The sequence below is a fragment of the Pleurodeles waltl genome, chromosome 6 (assembly GCF_031143425.1).
Source record: "Pleurodeles waltl isolate 20211129_DDA chromosome 6, aPleWal1.hap1.20221129, whole genome shotgun sequence".
NCBI lineage: Eukaryota > Metazoa > Chordata > Amphibia > Caudata > Salamandridae > Pleurodeles > Pleurodeles waltl.
In genome coordinates, this window is record NC_090445.1 from 541,234,611 (window position 1) to 541,255,293 (window position 20,683).

A 20,683-nucleotide genomic window follows, 5' to 3' on the forward strand; every position below is an offset into this window, starting at 1 on the left:
CTTTGATCCAAGTTTTAATGCCCCCTTTTTCTTGTTTTTAGTTCTATATAGAAACAATTAAAAAAAAAATACAAAAATGTTACACACTGTTGAAAAACACGCAAAAAAGCCCTTGTTAGAGCCAGTTTTCCAGGTTAAAAGATAAAAGAAAAGTTTATTTTCTTTCTCATGCCTCTCTATTCATGTCAATATAGTCTTATAGTCTACTGTACCAGGCTATACTGGCCATTGAAGGTTCTCTCTAGTGTTAAAGGCCCAAGGCAAAGGTGAATACCTCTAACAAGGGAGTGGGACTCTAATGGCTTCAGTAACGTGCTAAAGCAGATTGTAAAGCTATAAGAACATTCTGCTCTGTGGCAATTAAAAGCCCTGTTCAGGAGGATAGGCCCAAGCCGAAGCAATAGCCTATTAGAACATTCTGTCCCATGAAGGCAGAATGCCTTAATTGGAAAAAAAAGCCTCCTACACCCTCCCACCCCAAGTGGTCAGACCCGCATAAGTGGGCATAGCCATGCCCTGCTTGGGGTTGGGTGCAGAGCCTGGCCTGTGGCCAGGTCCTGTGCCCAATTCCGCCTCTCCCAACCTGTGAGCACCAATCCCCACTACATACAGACTTCGATCATGCTCTGTGTGTGGGGTTTAGGCGCAGAGCTGGGCAGGCCCTGCACCCAACCACCCCGCAGACAGCCAACCCCCTCTGAGCATGGAAATCTTAATTACAGTAATAGAAGCTTATAACTGAAATTAAATTAACACAGCGTGATGCCAGAGACTTTCTGGCATTCTCAGTAATGGTGCCCATGCCACACAGGGAACACTTAAATTGACTGTTATTATGTTAGCAGGGGAAACACAAACTGTCACTTTCTCAACACAAAGATTGCTGAATTCAAACCACTGAAAACGCTTTTTGATCAAAATATAGTTCTGAAAGCAATTTATGACTTTTCGTCCTGCCAGTTAATTGCACGCACAATTAAAATATATGTTTGTTTCAAAAGAGTTTGATTCGGATTCCAGTTCCTCTACATGCCATTAGTAATATTGCCTCATATTGCTGAACCTGTTTTGTGTATGGGACGTTGAGCTATCAAAGTTTGTATTGGAAACAAACATCCTTCAGAAAAAATGCTTCCATTTGTTTATGCTTTGATTACGAATCTTGCAGTCTATCTATATAACAGAAGATTCCCTCTTTGACACTTTGTGGCCACTACAGTATGTTTGCTCCTATTCTCCTGTGAAAAGGCTTTTCTTGAGTTTCCATCATAAGATCGCCTCTGTGGATTGAGGATGGGTATAAGTGATGGAGAGACCAGGAACGAGGAAAGGACAGCACATGAAATGTCAGTTGAGTCAGATCCGGGTCAGACAGAATCTGATAATGGTTTGCTGATGGCTTGGCCTTAGCATCAGTTTAGTTTAATATGGCCTAAACTAAGCTTACAGTACCAAATGTATAAACCCCTACTGCGGTTGCAAACCATGTGATTCAGAAGGTCAAAGGCTTTTCAAAGTATACAAAAGCAGTTTTAAGTCAGAGAAGTCCCTTTTGACCCTAAAAGGGATTTCAAAACCATTTATTAACTGCAAATAGGAGGTGGTGTGAAATGGTCGTCTGTAATGGGATGTATCAGTGATTTGTGGGAAGGAGAGTGGGTGGAGAGCTAGCAGTGGTCCAGAGGACCACTTTTTACTCCCCCCAATTTTTCCCGCCAGGATTTTTTTTTAATCGAACCCACACCTGCCTCTGAATGGACACTGACTACTTTTAAATGTAACAAAAAAATCTTTCAAATTTGGGAAAGGAAATTGAGAAATGGAATTCTGCTGTCCCTTGCAGACCGCCATTCGTGCGTTTTCAACCATTCGCAAGAGGTATCAAATTGGGATCCGTTGGACTGTTATAAGCTAAGCAGGGCATTTTTTGTAAACCCTTGCAAATGTACAATTTGCCATACAACTTACTTGTACATAGGCCGATTTACAAAATTACAATTCCATCAGCAAACCAGTCAGTGTGAAAACTGTACATATCTAAGTTTTTTTGTTGTCTTTTTCAAATGTGAATAGTGCATCAGGCTCTACATCCAGACGCCTGGTGGTCTAGCAGGCTGACCTGTTGAGGTACGAGAGCTGTTCACACACAAAGTCTGGGTTCAAACGGTAATGCTAATTCACATTTATGACATGTTGAGAAGCATGGCGTAAAACTTTGGCCTTTTCTCTCTGGGTCTGACAATAGCAAGAAGACAGATTTATTGGAACTCAGTTTCACATTGAGTTACAGCACTTTTCCTGGTCACATCTAGACATCCACCTAAAAAGAAGTGCACTTTGTTGGTTAATACTTTATGTTCCAATACTTTACTTTCCATTTTTTTTGTCCAACACAACTCAAAGCAAATGTGCAATCAGAGGCGTGACTGATCAAGATGCAAGTGGGAGAGAGTAAAGGTGTGTGGGGGGTGAGGGAGAATGGCGACCCTTGAATAATGAGGAGAATGGTGTAGCATTGCTTACACTGCAGAAACCGCTAAAGTCAGCAAGATAACACTCTGAGCTTGTTGTCACTTTACAGCCTTCAGGGCTGTAATTGTGTGCTTGGCAGACTGATGACCTTTCCTGGGCTTGAAAACACACCGTGGGCAGTTATTCTACGGTAATGCTATATATTTGTATCCTGAATCTGTGTGCAACTAGTTCTTTGTTTCCTTCTCGCCATCTGTGCTTATCTGCTTGCCAGTTTCACCACTCATCCATGTCCTGAGCCCAAGATCTTTCTTGCTGGAGTCTGGATTGCCTCTTTATCTGTGCCTCCGCCTCCTTACCAGTGCAGTGGCCCTTCCTAGCCTCTTTTTGCAACGCCTCTTCTTTGCACTCAAAGCCTCTCATTAACTAAGTCCTGTTTGCACAAATCAGTGCTTCACCCATGCTGGAGTAGGAGTCCCTTTTTCACCGCAACATGATCTGGAGCACTTTTCTTATTTAATCCTTATCTGTGAGTGAAGCTTGCACTGCTACATGATGTGTCACATATATTCTCAGGGCTACCACTAGGTGGGGCCAGAATTGGTGTTGTGTAAGGAAATGTCGTATTGCTGCTGCTGCCTATGTGCTACCTCTTGTGGTGACCCTCACACCTTGGTAGCTTGTCATTTCCCGTAATTATCAGACTGTTTAGTGTCACTTTCACTATTCCTATTGTTATTTTAGTGAAATTATCACATTGCTTGTTAAGCCTGGTTTTGTTATTCCTTCTCACTTCAGTACCTAACATTAATCCTGTTGGTGCATACACACATGAAGATCAAGGTTCTATCTCAGGCACTCATATTCGTGAATTGCCATGTCTCCAGCTGTATTCCGCATCAGCACAATGTCATTCCATTTTGTGGCCTAACATTGCGCCCCTTATACAGTTCACATTTTAACAATACAGTCGACTTACACGTAGCTTCGTGATTCAAGTTTATTCTTCAGTGTGAACATGTAATAATCCTAACTCATTCTGCAAGTAGATGTAATGTACTTATTCAGAGAGCACAGTGTTTTGCCTGGTGGTTAAATGCACTGGCTAGACATTTTTCCAGGTTTTTATGAAGCAGAAATATTCTGGCCAAATGTTGGTAGTGTTCAGTAAAACAGTATAGGGGGCAACAGTTTCAGTAGTTTGGGATTTTGCCAAGTTGTAAGACTCCTGAGATAAGCAAGTACGTTTGGCTAAATCTGAAAGGAAGTATGCCTTCACTAGTTCCCTCAGTGATGGCGAAGGCCTCCAAACCATTGCTGGAATGTGAGCCATTGCTGTGCTACGATCTTGTCAATTCGTTGAAAACTGCTTCCCATGTTTCTGCTCTTCGCTGCTTTATGTAGAAGAGTTGTGGTAGAATGGGACATGTTGGTATTGGCCACCCTGACACCAGAACAGTGGCTGCCCCCATGTCCACCCATTCCAGCTCTGTTGAGATGTGTATTTGTAAAGTGCACCATCACCCGAGAGGGTATCTTGGAACTGAGTAGATGTGTGTGCCAAGCCTTGCCTATGGTAGGTTGGTTAATTGAAAAGCTAGGTCTTGAGTTTCTTGCAGAGTTCAAGAAGAGAGAAGGAGGCTCTGATGTGAAGAGGGAGGTCGTTTCACACTTTAGGAGTGATGTAAAAGAACGCATGTCCTCCTGATCTGGTCTATGTGTGCATGGGATGTTGGCAAGTTGAATCGTGAAGAACGTGGTGTCTTGATTGTTAGTGGAAGAAAATGTGTCTGTTCAGGTAGTGGGGCCTGAGTTGTGCTTTGAATATGTATGTGAGGAGTTTGAATTGAGCACATTTGGGTATTGAAAGCCAGTGTAGTTTCCAGAGGTGTTGTCTAATATGAGTTGTGTGGGAGCTTGAGGGTGAGTCTGTCTGCCGAGTTCTGGATAGTTGTAGTCTTCTAGAGCCTTGGGCTTATGTTCAATTTGTGAAGGGGGTACGTCATGTGAGTGGGTGCCACAGGACAGGGACATGTATTGGTGGGCAGAAGAGATCAGGAACTGTGAATGTCTGATGACCACCACATAGCGTCTCAAGCTTGCATTAACCCCTAATTTCTCTTTGAGGTTCCTAGTTTGAGACCTGTACAGCTCTTACCTGTTACCCTGTTACATTGTAGTTAGTACAAGATAAATAGCCCGGGTACACAAGTTTCTGCAATGGTTGCCTGCAAGTGTTCCATCATCGAATGAGGCTAGGAACCTACAACTGCTGTTAGTGTCACTCTAGTTGGCACCAGTGTCACGTACGCTGTCATTATCCTAACGAGACTACTGGATTGGGCGACAGAATCACCTGAACTGTGGGGAACTGAGTCCCATCCCACACCATGTGACAACTGTCAACCTAATCTGGGTTTTCCAGCTAACTAGCAGAACCTCATCTCTGCCCAAGAGCAGGGATGATTGTGGCAACTGGGCGCATGACAGAAATGACTCCTCAGGAGTATTATGCTCGATCAGATCTAAACCTTTTTCTCTCAGTTACATTAGTCTCACATATGCAAAGACAAACAGAGGCAGAGCGTTGTTCAATAAGATTTATTGAATTAACTTCATCTTAGATGAAATGGCATGAATTGCAATAACTAGAATGATAAAACACGCTAAAAGCAAAATGGTGAAAAGAAGAGCGAAACACAGAAAAAGACCCACCGTACTGTCAATATGCATAATATATGTGGTTCCTACCTAAGCTATGTTTCAGCACAGCATGATAAGCCCCAATCTGCCCTTCCGGTTTCCCCCTGGGAAGACATCATCCCCCATACCTGTGCAAGGAAACCTGTTGTCTAGAAAGACACCCTCCCCGGGTAGGCCAGGGATCCGGTAGTTTAAGCAACAAGCTGTAGCGAAGGCATCAGCATGCGGTCATGGTCATCTGGCTGGTATCTCCCTCTAACGTATATGGGACAGAGAAGTGGTTTTATAATAAAACCGCTGATATTCTGAGAAAATGCCCCCACGCAAGGATGTGTATGTTTCTGTGAATGTTGGAGACACAATGTACCACTTTGCCGGCAACTTTAGCTGCAGCCTTGAGGAAAGCAAAGTGAAAAGAATGTCTTGCTAGGAACGTAATGCTTTCTTAGGCAAAAGAACAACTGGATAAAGAAAATTAAACACCACCGTAAATGTGGCCTGTGCTAGAAAAATAAAATGAAGCTGAAAAGAATGTATCTGATAGAGACTTCTAGCTGCAGATTTCTTACCTTAGATTTTCCTGGTGTCAGCTTGGAACCTGGAATTTTTTTAGCAATACCCTTGCACGCGCAGTTGGGTGGCGGTGTTCAAATCATTGTCGGTGTAGCCGTCTGTGACGTCATGGTCGCCTATAAAGGCACCACCCAGGTGCTAATACATCAGTTCTTTTCCTTCTGTGCTGGTTAAAGTGCAGATCTGGAATCAAGCTACCCTCTGACTTTTTTGACAGGCCTGTTTTTGACATTTTTGTCAAACGTTTTTTTCAGTCTGTACAAGATGACATCTAGGAACACTGTGTTCAAGCCGTGCGACGACTGTCACCGCGCCGTGTCTGTGACGGACCACCATAAGGTATGTCTCTGTTGTTTAGACCAAGACCGTGACTTGAAGTCATGTTCAGACTGCCGGGCCTTGGCTCCGAAAGCTTTGAGGAGGTCACGGTCCCAGTCAAGGAGTAAGTCATCACGGAACTGCTCCAGGAACCCCAAGTTCCACCCGAGGTCCCCCGGGCACACAGAGAAGATGCACAAAAGAAAAAGTCCAAGCAGACTCAGACTTCATCTTGCCCGTTGACCGATGCAGTGAGTCGGGAATGTCGATGTTCCAGTCAGGGCACAGTTCTGCGAATCCATTGCCAGGGCCAATTTCGAGCCTTTCCCCTTTTCCGGGAGCCGGAGCAACCCCTGCTCAACTTAGAGTGTTACGAGGTCACGCATCTCGTATTTGGGCAAGCTGGCCCCACCGGCACAGCTTCGGCCCCCGCGGTGTCGGCATAGGCCCTGTAAGGTTCCACACCGGCGGCTTCAGCACCAATGGGATCTCCTGGATCTGAAACAACACTGGGCGAGTAGTGCAAGCCCCATTCGAGTACCCGATGAGCAGGAACGGCAACAGGTGCCAGATCATTCCCTGAGCCTTTCTATGATTATCCAAGCATTTAGGAATGGCAGGGGTCGCAGAGTGGAGCAAACAGACTGATATGAGCAGTTAGGAGAAGCCAGTGGACTGGACACCTCTCCAGATGCTGGCATGCTCCCACGTCCTACGGTGGCTAAGGAGGAGGGAGCATCATATGCTATTGCGGTGCATAGGGCAGCTGAGGTCCTGGGCCTAGATCTGCGTACGGTGCTGGTCAGGTCTAACCTCCTGACTGAGGTGCTTCAGCCAGGGGTTTCCACATCGCAACTGATGTTACCCTTTATTGAAGCCCGCACAGATGTCCTGCCGGTGGTCCAAACCCAGCACAGGGGCACCTGTAAATAGGAATATTGGCTGTTGCCATCGCCCAGCTCCAAGTGATTCTAGCTTCCTCACACAACACCCCACCCCGAAGAGCTTGGTGGTCCAAGCCTTCCTGGCGCTTTCACTTCTGCTCCCCCAGATGGAGAATCCAAGAGGCTGGACCAGCTTGGGAAGATGATATATTCCTCCTCCAGCCTTGCATTGAGGTCAGTAAACACCTCATGCCTATTGGGTAATTTTTCCCATACTTTATGGGATACGGTGGCACAGGTTCTGCCTCAGGTCCCGGAGGGCGTGCATGTCACTCTCTCACAAGCAGTCAAAGATGGGAGAGATCAGCCTAGTTTACTATCAGGTGTGGTTTGGACACGACTGACTCACTGGTAGAGCAATTTCGTCTACGTTGGCCCCTTCGTCGCCATGCCCGGCTTCGTACATCTGGCTTTTTGGGGAATGTCCAGGGAAACCTTATGGACATGCCCTTCGATGGGTCCCGCCTATTTGGTGAAAATGCAGACTCTGCGCTGGAGTGCTTTAATGGCTCCTGGGCTATGGCCATGTCCTTGGGCCTCTCTGTGACCCCTCGCCAACAATCTGTCTTACGCACCTTTCGAGGTTTCAGAAGCTGCATGGTACCAGGCCATCCACAGACCAGCCACCATCCTCCATCCGTCCAGCATTCTGTGCTGGAACGAGGTCATGGTATCTTCAGACCCAGAGGGTCTGGCCAGAAGTCGTCCACCACCCAGCCCCTCCCCCTTCACAGCGCCCATGTCCTCCTAGTGTGATTCTGAAAGACCACATGCTTCCAGTTGGAGGGAGGATTCAGTTTTACCTCCCTCACTGGCGGGTCATACCATCTGAGGCTAGTTCCTTCCCTTCAAGTCTTTCACTCACTCTGTTAAAAGAACGGCTGATCCTGGATCACATAGTCTTGCTCCGCGAGGAAGTTTCGGCTCTCTTGGCCAAGGGAGCCTTAAAAAGGGCCCTGATGTTAGAAGTGGGCAGTGGTTGTTATTCCTGCCACTTTCTGAATCCGAACAAGGGTCTTTGACCTATTCTAGATTTACGGAACGTCAATTTCCTCCTCAAAAAGGAGAAATTCTAAATGCTCAGTCTGGCTGCCCTAGACCAAGGATACTGGATGGTAGCATTGGACTTGCACGATGTGTATTGTCACATCCCCCATCCTGCTTGCCCACAGGCTTTACTTACTGTTCAAGGTGGGCCGCGAGCACTTTCAGTTTACCATGCTCCCTGTTGGTCTCACCAGTGCCCCTCAGGTGTTCACCAAAGTGATGGTGGTGGTAGCAGCTCGTCTACGAAGGTTAGGCGTTTGTCTTCCCCTACCTCGATGACTGGCTGTAGAAGGCTCTTTCACCCCAGGCTGTTGTCACTCACCTTCATCAGAGCTGTTATGATTCTGATGTTTCGGCTTCTAGCCTGGATTTTGGCGAGACAGACTTTGAGGCTGTTGGGCCTCATGGCCTCCTGCATCCTTTTAGTCAAATATGCCAGATGGCATATGAGGGCTCTGCAGTGGGACCTGAAGTCCAGCATCAGAGGAATCTCACCAACACGGTTCAGATCTCGAAGGCAACTGCAAAAGATCTGCAGTGGTTGGTAGTGAACTGTGATGGGGTCAGAGGCAGACTCCTCTCCCTTCTCCACCCAGATTTCACAGTAGTGACAGATGGGTTGCTTCTGTGATGGGGCGGCCATCTGGGAGAGCTAGAGATCAGAGGCCTCTGGTCTCAGGCAGAATCCAGACTTCATATCAACTTACCGGAGCTCTGGGCGATCCGACTGGCATTGAAAGCGTGTCTTCCTGTTGTAAAAGGGAAGAGGGTGCAGGTGTTCACGGACAACACGACCGCAATGTGATACTGCAACAAGCAGAGGGTGTGGGGTCGTGTACCCTTTGTCAGGAGGCCCTGCTTCTCTGGGCATGGCTGGAACAGCAGGGCACAACCCTGGTGGTTCAACACCTGGCTTGTTCTCTAAATGCCAGAGCAGACAAACTCAGCTGTCAATGCCTACCGGGTCACGAGTGGTGTGTCCACCTGGAGGTGGCACAAGGATTCTTTCAGCAGTGGGGAGAGCCTTGGTTAGATCTGTTTGCCTCCGCAGATGACGCTCAATGTCAGCAGTATTGCGTGTTGGAGTTTCCAAGGCGGCACTCGCTTGACGACACTTTTCATCGCGAGTAGAGTTCAGGCCTCCTGTATGCCTTTCCGCCCATACCACTTCTGCCCGAGTTCTCAAGAGGATAAAGAATGACTGGGACCAAGTAATCCTGGTGGCTCCAGACAGGGCACGGAGAGTCTGGTATCCCAAGCTTCTGAGAATGAGCATCGATCCTCCTATCAGGCTGCCCCTTCGGGAAGATCTTCTGTCGCAGCAGCAGGGGAAGTTTCTCCACCCAAACCTGTCAACTCTACACCTTCATGCATGGAGATTGAGCTGTGACAGTAGACAGCATTCACCCTTCCTCACAAAGTCTGTAAAGTTATTCTAGCAGCCAGGCGTCTCTCCACTAAGACGGTATACGCCTGCCATTTGAAACAATTTGTAAATTATTGTACAGAAAGATCTACTGATCCTCTTTCTGCTTCTCTCTGATATTCTTCTCTTTATCTTATCCATTGCCCAGCAGGGTTCTTCCTTGTGCACTCTCAAAGGCTATCTTTCTGCCTTATAGGCGTTCCTTAGGCTGCCTGATCAGCCTTCATTATTCAAATCACCTATTGTACATAGATTTCTCAAGGGACATGTACATATGTTTCGCCCTACACCCTTTGTTATGCCTCAGTGGGACTTAAATCTAGTTCTCACATTTCTCATGTGTGCTCCCTTCGAGACATTACATAACTGGCCCCTCCGGCTGCTCACCATCAAGACAGCCTTCCTATTGACAATAACATCTGCCAGGAGGGTGAATGAAATGTAGGCTCTCTAATCTAAGCCACCCTCTCACACCATGTTCCCAGACAAGGTCATACTCCGAACTCTTGCCTCTTTCCTCCCTAAGGTGGTGATCCCATTTCACTTGGGTCAGAACATCACCCTGTCTTGCCCATCGTCTGTGCTCCACCCCATCCCTTTAAGGAAGAGGAGGGACTCCATCGACTGGATCCAAAAAGAGCATTGTTGTTCTACTCTGACTGCACAAAAAAGTTCTGGGTGGATAACCAACTCTCTGTGGGGTACCTGGGAGCAAAGAAGGGCCGGGCAGTGCAGAAACCACCCATTTCATGCTGGGTCGTTCTCTGCATTAAGATCTTCTATGCACTGGCCAAGAAGCAGCCTCCTGAGGGCTCATTCCACCAGGGGCACTGGCTGCTACCACTGTGCTAGCACAAGGTGTTCCAGTCCTGGATATCTATCAGACAGTAGCGTGGGCATCATGGCACATGTTTGCAAGACACTACTTCTTGGACAATCAGGTCCGTAGAGACAGGCATTTTGCCAGTTTAGTCTTGCAGTACTGTTTATTATAAGGAGATCGGTCCGCAGACCCACCGCCAGGAGGTTATGGCTTGGGTATCTATTCTTAGGTTAGGAATCTGCAGCTAGAAGTCTCTATCAGACAAACAAGTTACTGACCTTCCGTAACACATTATCTGGTAGAGACTGTATCTGGCTTCAGCTTCCTCATATCCACCCATGCCTCCCCGCTGAGCGGACACGTCTGATAGGGTCAAGGATTGTTATTTCGGGGCCCTAGTTTTTGCACAGACAAACTGCTAGTTCTTTCCATGGCACTGCGCTTCTGGTGTATACGTTGATGGTAAAGGAACTGATGTACGTGTGCCTGGGTGGTGGCTTTATAGGCAACCGTGAAGTCACAGATGGCTCCAACGACACCAATGCCATTCAGATCCCAACAACGCCACCTGACGGCATGCGCAAGTGTATTGCTCATCAAAACTTCTGGATCCCAAGCTGATGCCAGGAAATTGTGATGTAAGGAATCTGCAGCTAGATAGTCCAGATAATGGATTACTGAAGGTAAGTAACTTGTTCAACTGGCTAAAGTGCACAAAGGCAGGCCTAGTTGCAAAAAAAAAGCGGGTCTAAAAAACATGGCTAAAATAGCTATACCACACCAATACAACCATTGGCTGTTTAAGTTGTGAATTAATGGAACCAGGCAGAGTGGTGGTACACCTTGCGATGCATTACACAAATCACTCTTACAGGGGGCTACAACCGTTGCCAACATGTATAATTAGGATAATTCACCGGGACATTCCACTGTGCATGTTCAAGAATTACATATTAATTATGCTGCAGATTTTGAAAGTAGGGCGTATGTAATCCCATCTCATGCAGTAGAAGCTTCTTTCTTCCTGGTTTATACTTTTTTGTCGGCATCAACAAAGCTTTACCGATTGCACCACTCCTCATCGTAGTGCAGCACATGGCACAGATATAGGGAAGGCGTCGTGGCATGTTTTGCCTTATTTGAGAGGAGCAGGAGAGGTGTAACTGCATTGCAAACTCAGTCACAAACCTATTCCACTTCTGCTGCAATGTAAGACATTCTGTTGTGTAAAAAAAAAAAAAAGTTCTGCTTCTGTTCCAGGAAATATGCCATGAACTCGTAACTTGAAATAAATTATTGAACTGTGTTATGAATGACTCCAGAAGTGAACAGATCAGTGTTTAGAGATTTATTTCTCAAATGAAGGAGAAGCCCACTGGACAGCAGCCATTCACTCGAAAGTCCCACAGCAACTTCCACACAGAAATGTTACATAGAATCTTTCATAAGAAAGAATTGATGAGTGGCCTACACAGTGCCTATACGACTCATGACCAATATAAAACATGTAACACACCTTCCCCGTTATAACCAAAAACAAAGAGAATGGACATTATCTGTAACCAAGTATTTAGGTGGACCCTCAATATAAAATCTTACTCAAAACGTGATCATACAATAAGTGCTGGGAGATGGTACAAAACCCATGTATAGCCATCTGTTAAAATAATCCACCAAGAGAATTTTGTATTTTTGTTCTAGAGAAAAAAAGCTCAAATAGACCAGCAAAATCAATTGCAACTTTATCCCACTCATTTACAGGCATGGACACCATATTCAAAGGAGTTTCAGAAGTTCTCCAATGCTTATCAGAGAGGAGACAAATGGTACAGTTATTAATGCAGTCAGCTACTTGAGAGTTCATACTTGACAACCAATAAAACTGTTTTAGACTGTTCTAAATGATCTTCTAAATGATCCTCATGGGCTAGTTCAATTAAGGTGCTTTTAAGCTTGGTATGTGGAACACATTTGTCATTACGCATGAGAATACATTTAGAATTGAGAACTTCTGTGCCACTTGAGTAATTTTTTTACCTCAATGCCCAAATTCCTTTCTCTTGACCAACCTAGTTGTAAAAACTTCCTGCAAACCTGTATTGCTTTTAAAGCTTTAACCCATACTTGGTATGAAATACTAGCATTACTCTTGACTAGGTCTTCAACAATGGCCACAACTCATTATACCTCCTCCTGGCAGACATCCTCATCACTAGCAATTAAAGGTCTTCTTGACAAATAATCAGCTCTTATGTTTTACTTCCTGAAATATGCTTAATGTTTAAAACATATTCTTAAATCTGTGGCTATAATCTTGCTAAGAGGACAGAATCCTTACCCAATCCAGTGCCACCAAGAAAGTAAACAAGTTTCTTTTAATCATTATAGATGATACACTTAAGTTTTACATTTCTCCACTGCCCTCATGCAAGCTAGAGCTTCCCAGTCAATGGTACTTTTGTTGCATTCTGAAGCAAAAGGAACTGTAACCTCTTTGTCATCAATCCACTGCGACAATACTGCCCCAAGCCTCACTTGATTAGCATCAACTGTCAACATGCACTTCTCACCTGTGGTGCTAGAGCTTCAACTGATACAATTATGTGATTTACCTTCTCAAAGGCCTCCATCACTTCAGTAACTCAGGTACATTTTACACTTTTTTTAAATAGAGACCTGCGTGGTTGTACCGCAAAGGCATAACCTTTGACAAATCTTGAATAGCACTCTTAGTCCCAAAAAATATCTAAGAAAATCCTTATCCTTTGGGGGCAGGTACTTCTTTGATAGCCCTAATGAGAGAATGCTTTGGTTTGATACCATCAGATGTTATATCATGACCTAGATAATCTAATTCTTTCACCATAAATTTGCATTTATCAGTTTTTAAAGTAATACCATGTTCTTTAAATAGAGACAAAACTTTCCTTAAAATACTATTATGCTCATGCATGTTAGCAGCAAAAATCAACACATCATCTTGGAATGCCTGTACTCTATTTATATCTTTTAGAGCAGTATCCATAAGTTTCTGGAAAATGCTGGCAGCCGAAGCCAGCCTAAACGCCATTCTAAGAAACTTACAGGCTCCAAAAGGCATAATGAAAGTGGTTATTTCTTGAGAAGCAGTATAGAAGCGTATTTAATGATAGGCTCATACTAAATCAAGCACACTGAAATATTTTGCCTGACCCAAATTGGCTAACAATTCATGAATTTTTGGGAGAGGATGACAATCAGTTTTAATATTTTTGTGGAATTTACGTAAATACGCACAAAAATGAATTGTCCATGATTTGTGTTTTCTGACAATAACAATAAACGAATCCACTCATAAGAGTTACTTTCAGCAGTTATACCCTCATCACTCAGGTTTTGTAGCACCCTTTTAAGATCATGTTGAGCACTTAACGGAACAGTTCTTATCTCATGGGCAACTGTCACAGCATCATGCTTTAGCCTGATGTGGTGTACAAATTTTCAGATTTAACCATTTTTTCACTAACCACTTCAGGGAACTTTTTTATAAATTGCTTTACACAATCTCCATGACAATCTTCAAAATATGAAATAAGCATAGGTGATTCAATAACCGGTGTACTAACATCAATCCACGTTTGGCTAAATCTTGCCAACCAACGAGATTCCGACCTTTTAAGGCAACATATATTTTGGTAGTGGCTTTCCCACCCACGCATGTCAACACATCCACAAAATAACCACGCATATGGATGTCTTGTTTTCCAAAAGCTATGAGGTTAATATCTGGAGGCTGTAATTTCTTATGTCCCCACAAACTGAAAAATATAGAATCTGATAAATTTGTAAGGGGAGTCCCAGAATCTGCCATCATGTTGAGCGAATCATCTCCCACAGAGACTTCACATAATGGCCCTTTGACTTTTCCATTTTGACCTGCATTTAATTCTACATTTAAAACCACCTTTATCCAGTCATTTGAGATATTATGAACTAGTTTATCCTTTTCGACATCCACACTCTTAACTCAAAGTTGTTCTTTCCCCCTTTGCGCACTCTCTTTGAAAATGTCCTATTTTCCTGAATCTTTTACACCGCTTTCCCGACGCAGGGCAATTTTTATTGTTACCCAAATGCGTTTTTAAGCCACAATGTAGACAAGAAATCTGTGCCTTTTTATGTATCAAACTTGACTTCTTATCCTTTACTTGAACCAAATTCAAGGTGTCAGATTCTTTAACCCTGAAAGTATCTTGATATTGAGCTTACTTGAGACCAATGAGTGTTCAATACCTTTTGTCCACAACCTCTATTAAGGTGGGATTTCTACATACCAACAACCGTTATTGTATTTGTTTCTCAAAACAGCTTTAAACTAATTGATCCATATATACACATCTAGGATGTCACCAAAATTGCAAGAAGAAGCTATTAGTCTAAGAGGAGATACAAATTATTCAATGCTTTCATCAGCCAGTTGTTTTCTCCTGAAAAAGTTTAATCTTTCTAAGCCTATCAATGGCTTATGTGTACTCATCCCATTGACCAGATTGATCCAATGGAGCATCCACCTCTGGCAAATTATCAAAACTTTGTTGGCCTTCTTGTCCCAAGTGACTGAAGAGTAAATTCAGTTTCCTTCGGGGTTCAAATTTAGTGGCATCCAGAGCCACTAAATAATTTGCAAAGCAACGTAACCAATTTGTCCAACACCTGGTAACTGTAAGAATGGTGTAACTTGAATTAAATATTGATTTGAAGCCATGTTGTTAACTTAACAAATAGACAGCAGTGAAAAACTAAATGTAATGGGTAATGCACTTACACCTAGCTGGTTAAAATTTAGTAGATTTGCGTAACTGCACATGTAATAAAATTATTTTTAATCGTGGCAAAATTCAAGCATAAGAATTATGGTGTGCCTGTCACAGATTGTGAGGCAAGCTTGTGTGCCTATCACAGATGCAATAAAAGTTACTAATTTTCCTACATTATAAATAAGTAGTGGTGTGCATATTACCCAATGTACAGGCACAAGCTGAAATAAAATTATTATGCACAAGGTGTGTCTGTCACCAGTATTTCAGGCTCACAGTGTGATCAGATAGCAGTGGAATAGGTGTGCATGTCACTGATGGTGCAGGCTTTCTGTTGCACTCCGATCGCGCCTGTAAAATTACATCCAGAATGGCCGCTGCAGCACCTTGAACGTGCTGACATGCGTGCCTGACCAGGGGGATAACAGCACTTGAATAATGGCCCTCACAGCCTGACCTTGAAGTAGCAGATGATTGGAGGTTTCAGAACTGGCAGGTTTCAGGTCAGTGCCATCACGAAGCAGCAATGATGACGCGGCTTGAGGGATTCCATAAGGAGCGCTCAAGAGCACTCCTAATCATTTGTGACTAGCCCTGTAACTTGTATCCTCCAAGCCAAGTAAAATGGCAAGGAAGGCTGCTGAAATGCTTTACCTTCCTGGTGACAGTGTGCCAGGTTCTGCAGGGTGTTCAAAGTGCAGTCAAGGTTCTGTCAGACTTCAATGGCAACAGGAATCTTCAACAATGGCTGACACGCTAATAAGTCGGCAACAGGATCACCGGACGAGCTCCTCAAAGGCCCCTCGTCGTCATTTTGTTATGAATGACTCCGGGAATTGGCAGGTAAGTATTTTTCTCAAATGAAAGAGGAGGCCACTGAACAGTGACGCTTCACACGAAAGTCCCACAGTAACTGCAACACTGGACCGTAGTATGGAATCTTTCATGTGAAAGGATTCTAGAGTGCCTACACATTCTTTTACAAACATTTTAATGAACAGAAGGGTGCCTATACCACTCATGACCAATATAAGAACACGTAACAATCTGAAAACTGCTTCAACAGTGGTTTCCAACCTGTGGTCTGGGGACCCATGGGTGTCTGCGAGGCCTCCTCAGAGGGTCCGCGACTGCTTAGAAAAGGAAATAATAACAGGTTAGGTCCCTAGCTTTCAGTAATGACTCAGTGGGGGGGTCCCCGGACTCCAATAGTGATTCAGTGGTGGTCCCTGGATTCCAATAATGATTAAGTGGGGGTCCACAGAAGTCAAAAGGTTAGGAACCACTGTACTACAGCATGAAAATCTTTAGATTTTGACATGTCATCCCCAGCGCTTTTAACAAAACTTGCCAATATTTGTTACATTATGTCGTTGCATGTTTCCTGTCGTCATATTACGTTTTCTTCTGCCGTATCTTAACTTTGTTGCATCAGGTTGATCTGTTGTCACAGTCAATGTGTGAAGACTTCATCTGTGCATCCACTCCTTGGCTGTAAATATAATTAGTAGTAACCTTTTGTGAATTTTGTGCACTGTATTTTTTGATGTGAAGTCCTGTTTTTGTTCTCTTCTACAGTGATACCCCATAAGATTGGCCGCGTCATTGAGGGTAGCCCTGCAGACCGCTGTGGGAAGCTGAAGGTGGGGGATCGCATCTCGGCAGTGAATGGACAGTCTATCATCGAGCTGTCGCATGACAGTATCGTGCAGCTGATCAAGGATGCCGGCAACAACGTCACTCTCACCGTCATTGCAGAGGAAGGTAAGAAGCTCGCTCCAGTAAAAGCGTAATCAAAAGTCGCTCACTGTCTCTTATTTAAACAAGTAGATTTATTTTTCATATACACTCGTTTGACCTAAACAATTCCCAGATGTTTTCGTTTTATGAGTTTACCTCATTTTCTCTTTAAAAATGAATCTAGCATAGAATATAACCATCATTACATTGAGCATAAATCGCAGGCCTTGTTTCATTTTGAAGCCGTACCGACCTCTTTCTGTAATCTGTTCAGGTTCTAGCAGACTCTCGTTGATCAGGCCTGCTTTCAGATGACCCGTAGGCTTCAGAATACCGTGCCCTCCAGATGTAGTCCTGCTAGGAGTCGAGCAATCATGGCGTCGTCCTGTAGAATGAATGCTGCATGTTGATATATTACTGTAGGAGAGTGAATTAGTTGGCCTCGTCGGCCGTGGCCTGGTTAGCGCTGTACTGGAACACACTTCAATAGGGACTGCACCGCTTGTCACACTAGATCCATGCCAGAAACAATTCTAGGTTTTCGACAGTTGTTTTAATGAGACAGTACACTTATCCACGTGCTTTTTAATGACTTGCTCCGTTTATTTTGGAATCAGGGTTTATTTTAAAATCATTTTTAATTTTGTTAATTTGTTCTTGAGTGATATCAACAAAAACAGTAAGCTAAGACTGGTCCTGGTCTATTTTTGAAAGTCGGACACTGAGGTTGCATCAGCTAACCCAGCACCCGCCTTTGTTCTCGTGCTCAGGGGCTCCTTCTCCACTGAAAACTCTAAGCCCACACACTCGCTGCCTTTTTGGCCTTCCAGTTGTGAATAATTAAGTGACAATTTTGTTAACGTGTATCCCTGAATATCATTCTCTGTAAATTAATCTAGAGTGTGTTTACTTGTCTAAATCGCACTATGGCCTATCTATATTCTCTTTGCATCGCGCACGACTCACTCCCGAAGGAGTATCCCGGCGCAGGGCTGTAAAGACAGAAAAGAGAGCGGACTACATGTTTTCAGCAATTTCTTGAAGTTTCTACAGTTGATGCAGTTACAAATGTGAAAGGGGAGAGCATTCCAGTGATAAGGGGGTAGGTAGGAGAAGGCTCTTCCACGGATGTATGATGGAACAACGCATGCGCTTACAACGCATGCCTTTACAACGCATGCCTTTACAACGTGGTAACTATAATGCATGGTCATCACTACGCATGCACTTACCACGACATTTTTACAATTCATGCGCTTTTACCACAAATGTCTTTACCACAAAAATTTCGTAGTAAAGGCCTATACGTGGTAAAACCTAGAGGTAAGTATAACATACATTATTATTATATATGTATTTATATATATATATGTGTATATATATATGTATGTGTATATATACATACACACACACATATAGAGAAATGTATATATATTACATATATATATGCATATATATGTGTGTGTGTGTATATATATATATATATATATACATACACACACAAACACACCTTTCCACCCAAAAACCCTAGCTACCCTAAAAATTACCTTACCACCCCAAACCCCATAACCACCCTAAAACCTAAAAATACCCTTACCACCCCAAAACCCATGCCCACCCTAAAACCTAAAAAAGCCCTTACACCCCAAAACAATACCCACCCTAAAACCTAAAAATGCCCTTAACACCCAAAAACCCATACCCACCCTAAAACCTAAAAATACCCTTACCACCCCAAAACTCATGCCCACCCTAAAACCTAAAAATGCCCTTACCATCCCAAAACCCATACCCACCCTAAAACCTAAAAATGCCCTTACCACCCCAAAACCCATACCCACCCTAAAACTGAAAAATGCAGTTACCACCAATAACTGTTACGCACCCTAAACACTATTTATATATATATATATATATATGTATCACTCAACCCACTTAATACTTACCTGGACTTACATTCAAAATTCATTGTAAAGGCATGCGTGGTAAAGGTATATTCGTGGTAAAGGCATGTGTGGTAAAGCCATGCGTGTAAACGCATATGTGTTGTAAATGCATCGTGGTAAATGCATTTTGTTGCATTCACCACAATGTAAGTAATGTTTCTCCTTTTCCACCAAATTTGCCAGTGCAAATCTGAGGAATCTGCAAGAGTGCTTTGTTGGAGGATCTCAGCTGTGTGAGAGACATGTAGTTCTTCAATTTTTGATGCAAATACACAGGTCGAGCTTGATACAGGCCTTGTGTATCAGGCAGCACAGTTTAAAAATTGCTCATTTTTTTAAGGGGCAGCCAGTGCAGAGCTTTCAAAAGGGGGGCAGAAGATGACCAAGCTGGCAGGTTACAGATCAGTCTAGTAGCAGTATTCTGGACAACTTGTAATTTAGCTAACAAAGTAACATTAGCTGCAGCTAACAATGCAACTAGGCAACTGGTTATCTGGCCTGGACCAGAGTTTTCCTCCGGGGGTAGCCAAGGGCAAAATTATTTTAACAGTTTCAGTTTGGCAAAGCAAGTGCCACATGTGGCATTAACTTGGTCTCTCATAGATGGGGCCTGATCGAGTTTCAGTCCTAAGATTTTCACAACCTGCTTGGGCAGGAAGGGTCCGAGATCGGAAGACCATCATTCGGAATAGGAGAGCTCATGTGCCTTACTGAACAGTGTGATCTCGGATTTATCGCTGTTCAGCTGGAGACAATTTGTAATCATCTAGCTGGCGATTTCTCTCATGCAGTGTTTAAACTGATTTTATGCCAGGTGGGGGTCAGGACCAAAGGAGATAACCAGTTGTGTGTTATCTGCATAAGACACGATCCCCACACCACAGGATCTCACAACATGAACTAGGATGGCAATGAATATGTTAAGTAGGGTTGAGCTCAAACAAGAACCCTGGGAGACTCGTTTGTTAACAGATGTCTCTAGATGTAAAACGTCCCAAACAAACTTGTTGGGAGCAGTTTTCAAGGAAGTCCCTTAACCACAGTAGAGCTCTGCCATAAATACCTGATTCATTTAGTCTACGGATAAGAATAGGGTTGGAGACTGTGTCAAAAGCCGCAGATAGGTCCAGTAAGACCAGCATACCTGCAGTTTTTTAAAATCTTAATCATAAAACAGCCATTCTACACACATTAATAACACATTGAAATTTTGCATGTTTGCATGCAATACATTTTGATTCACTTACAGTAAAATGTCTCATAGGGAAATGGAGTGGTGCATTGTGGATAAAGTGTTCCAAAATAAGTACATCATCAGTTTTTTATTAGTTTAAGTGTATTCCCTATTTAAGTTATCTTTCATTTTAGCAACAAGGGTTATCAAATGTTTATATTTAGTATCGTGTTTACAAGTGAGTATGTGACATGATTCCAGGTGACAATGTGTTTTATTCCCTCTTATTCTGTTTGCACCTTGCTCAGTGATTTCCGGTGTGGTTATTTTGTTTCATAGTTTCCAGATTTCTACAACAGGATTACTTTATGATCAAAACATGGCTTGAGTCACTAGTATTGTTTTAAGTTCTGTATCCTAGGATATGCGTAATTAACAAATGAGTTGGTATGGCAACATACATATTTTCACTGATCCTGGCTTTGACATTACACTGTTCTTTGTTCTCTGGTATTGGCTCGTTCATAGATTCACAAGCTTCAGTTATTCTCTTATGTTAGACTGGGAATCCTCATTATTTCAGCTTATCAATAAGCAGTATTAACCTGTCCATCAGCAAAACAGTAGTGTTTGTTTAGTAGCACACTCACCTAATTTGAAACTACCCAAATTTCAGCCAATGAGTTGAATGGGCTGAGCCCGCCACTCCACATAGAAGCTC

At 43.6% G+C, this 20,683-nt stretch overlaps 1 protein-coding gene across 2 annotated transcripts in view; it reads left to right on the forward strand.

The window, feature by feature from the left end:
- The window catches only part of MAGI3 (membrane associated guanylate kinase, WW and PDZ domain containing 3), a 946,614-nt gene that overhangs the window by 778,646 nt on the left and 147,285 nt on the right, over nt 1–20,683 (forward strand). For both annotated transcript variants that reach the window (XM_069238693.1, XM_069238692.1), the window contains exon 16: nt 16,681–16,866. In XM_069238693.1, coding sequence (XP_069094794.1) covers nt 16,681–16,866 — 186 coding nt within the window. The remainder of the gene's footprint in view (nt 1–16,680; nt 16,867–20,683) is intronic.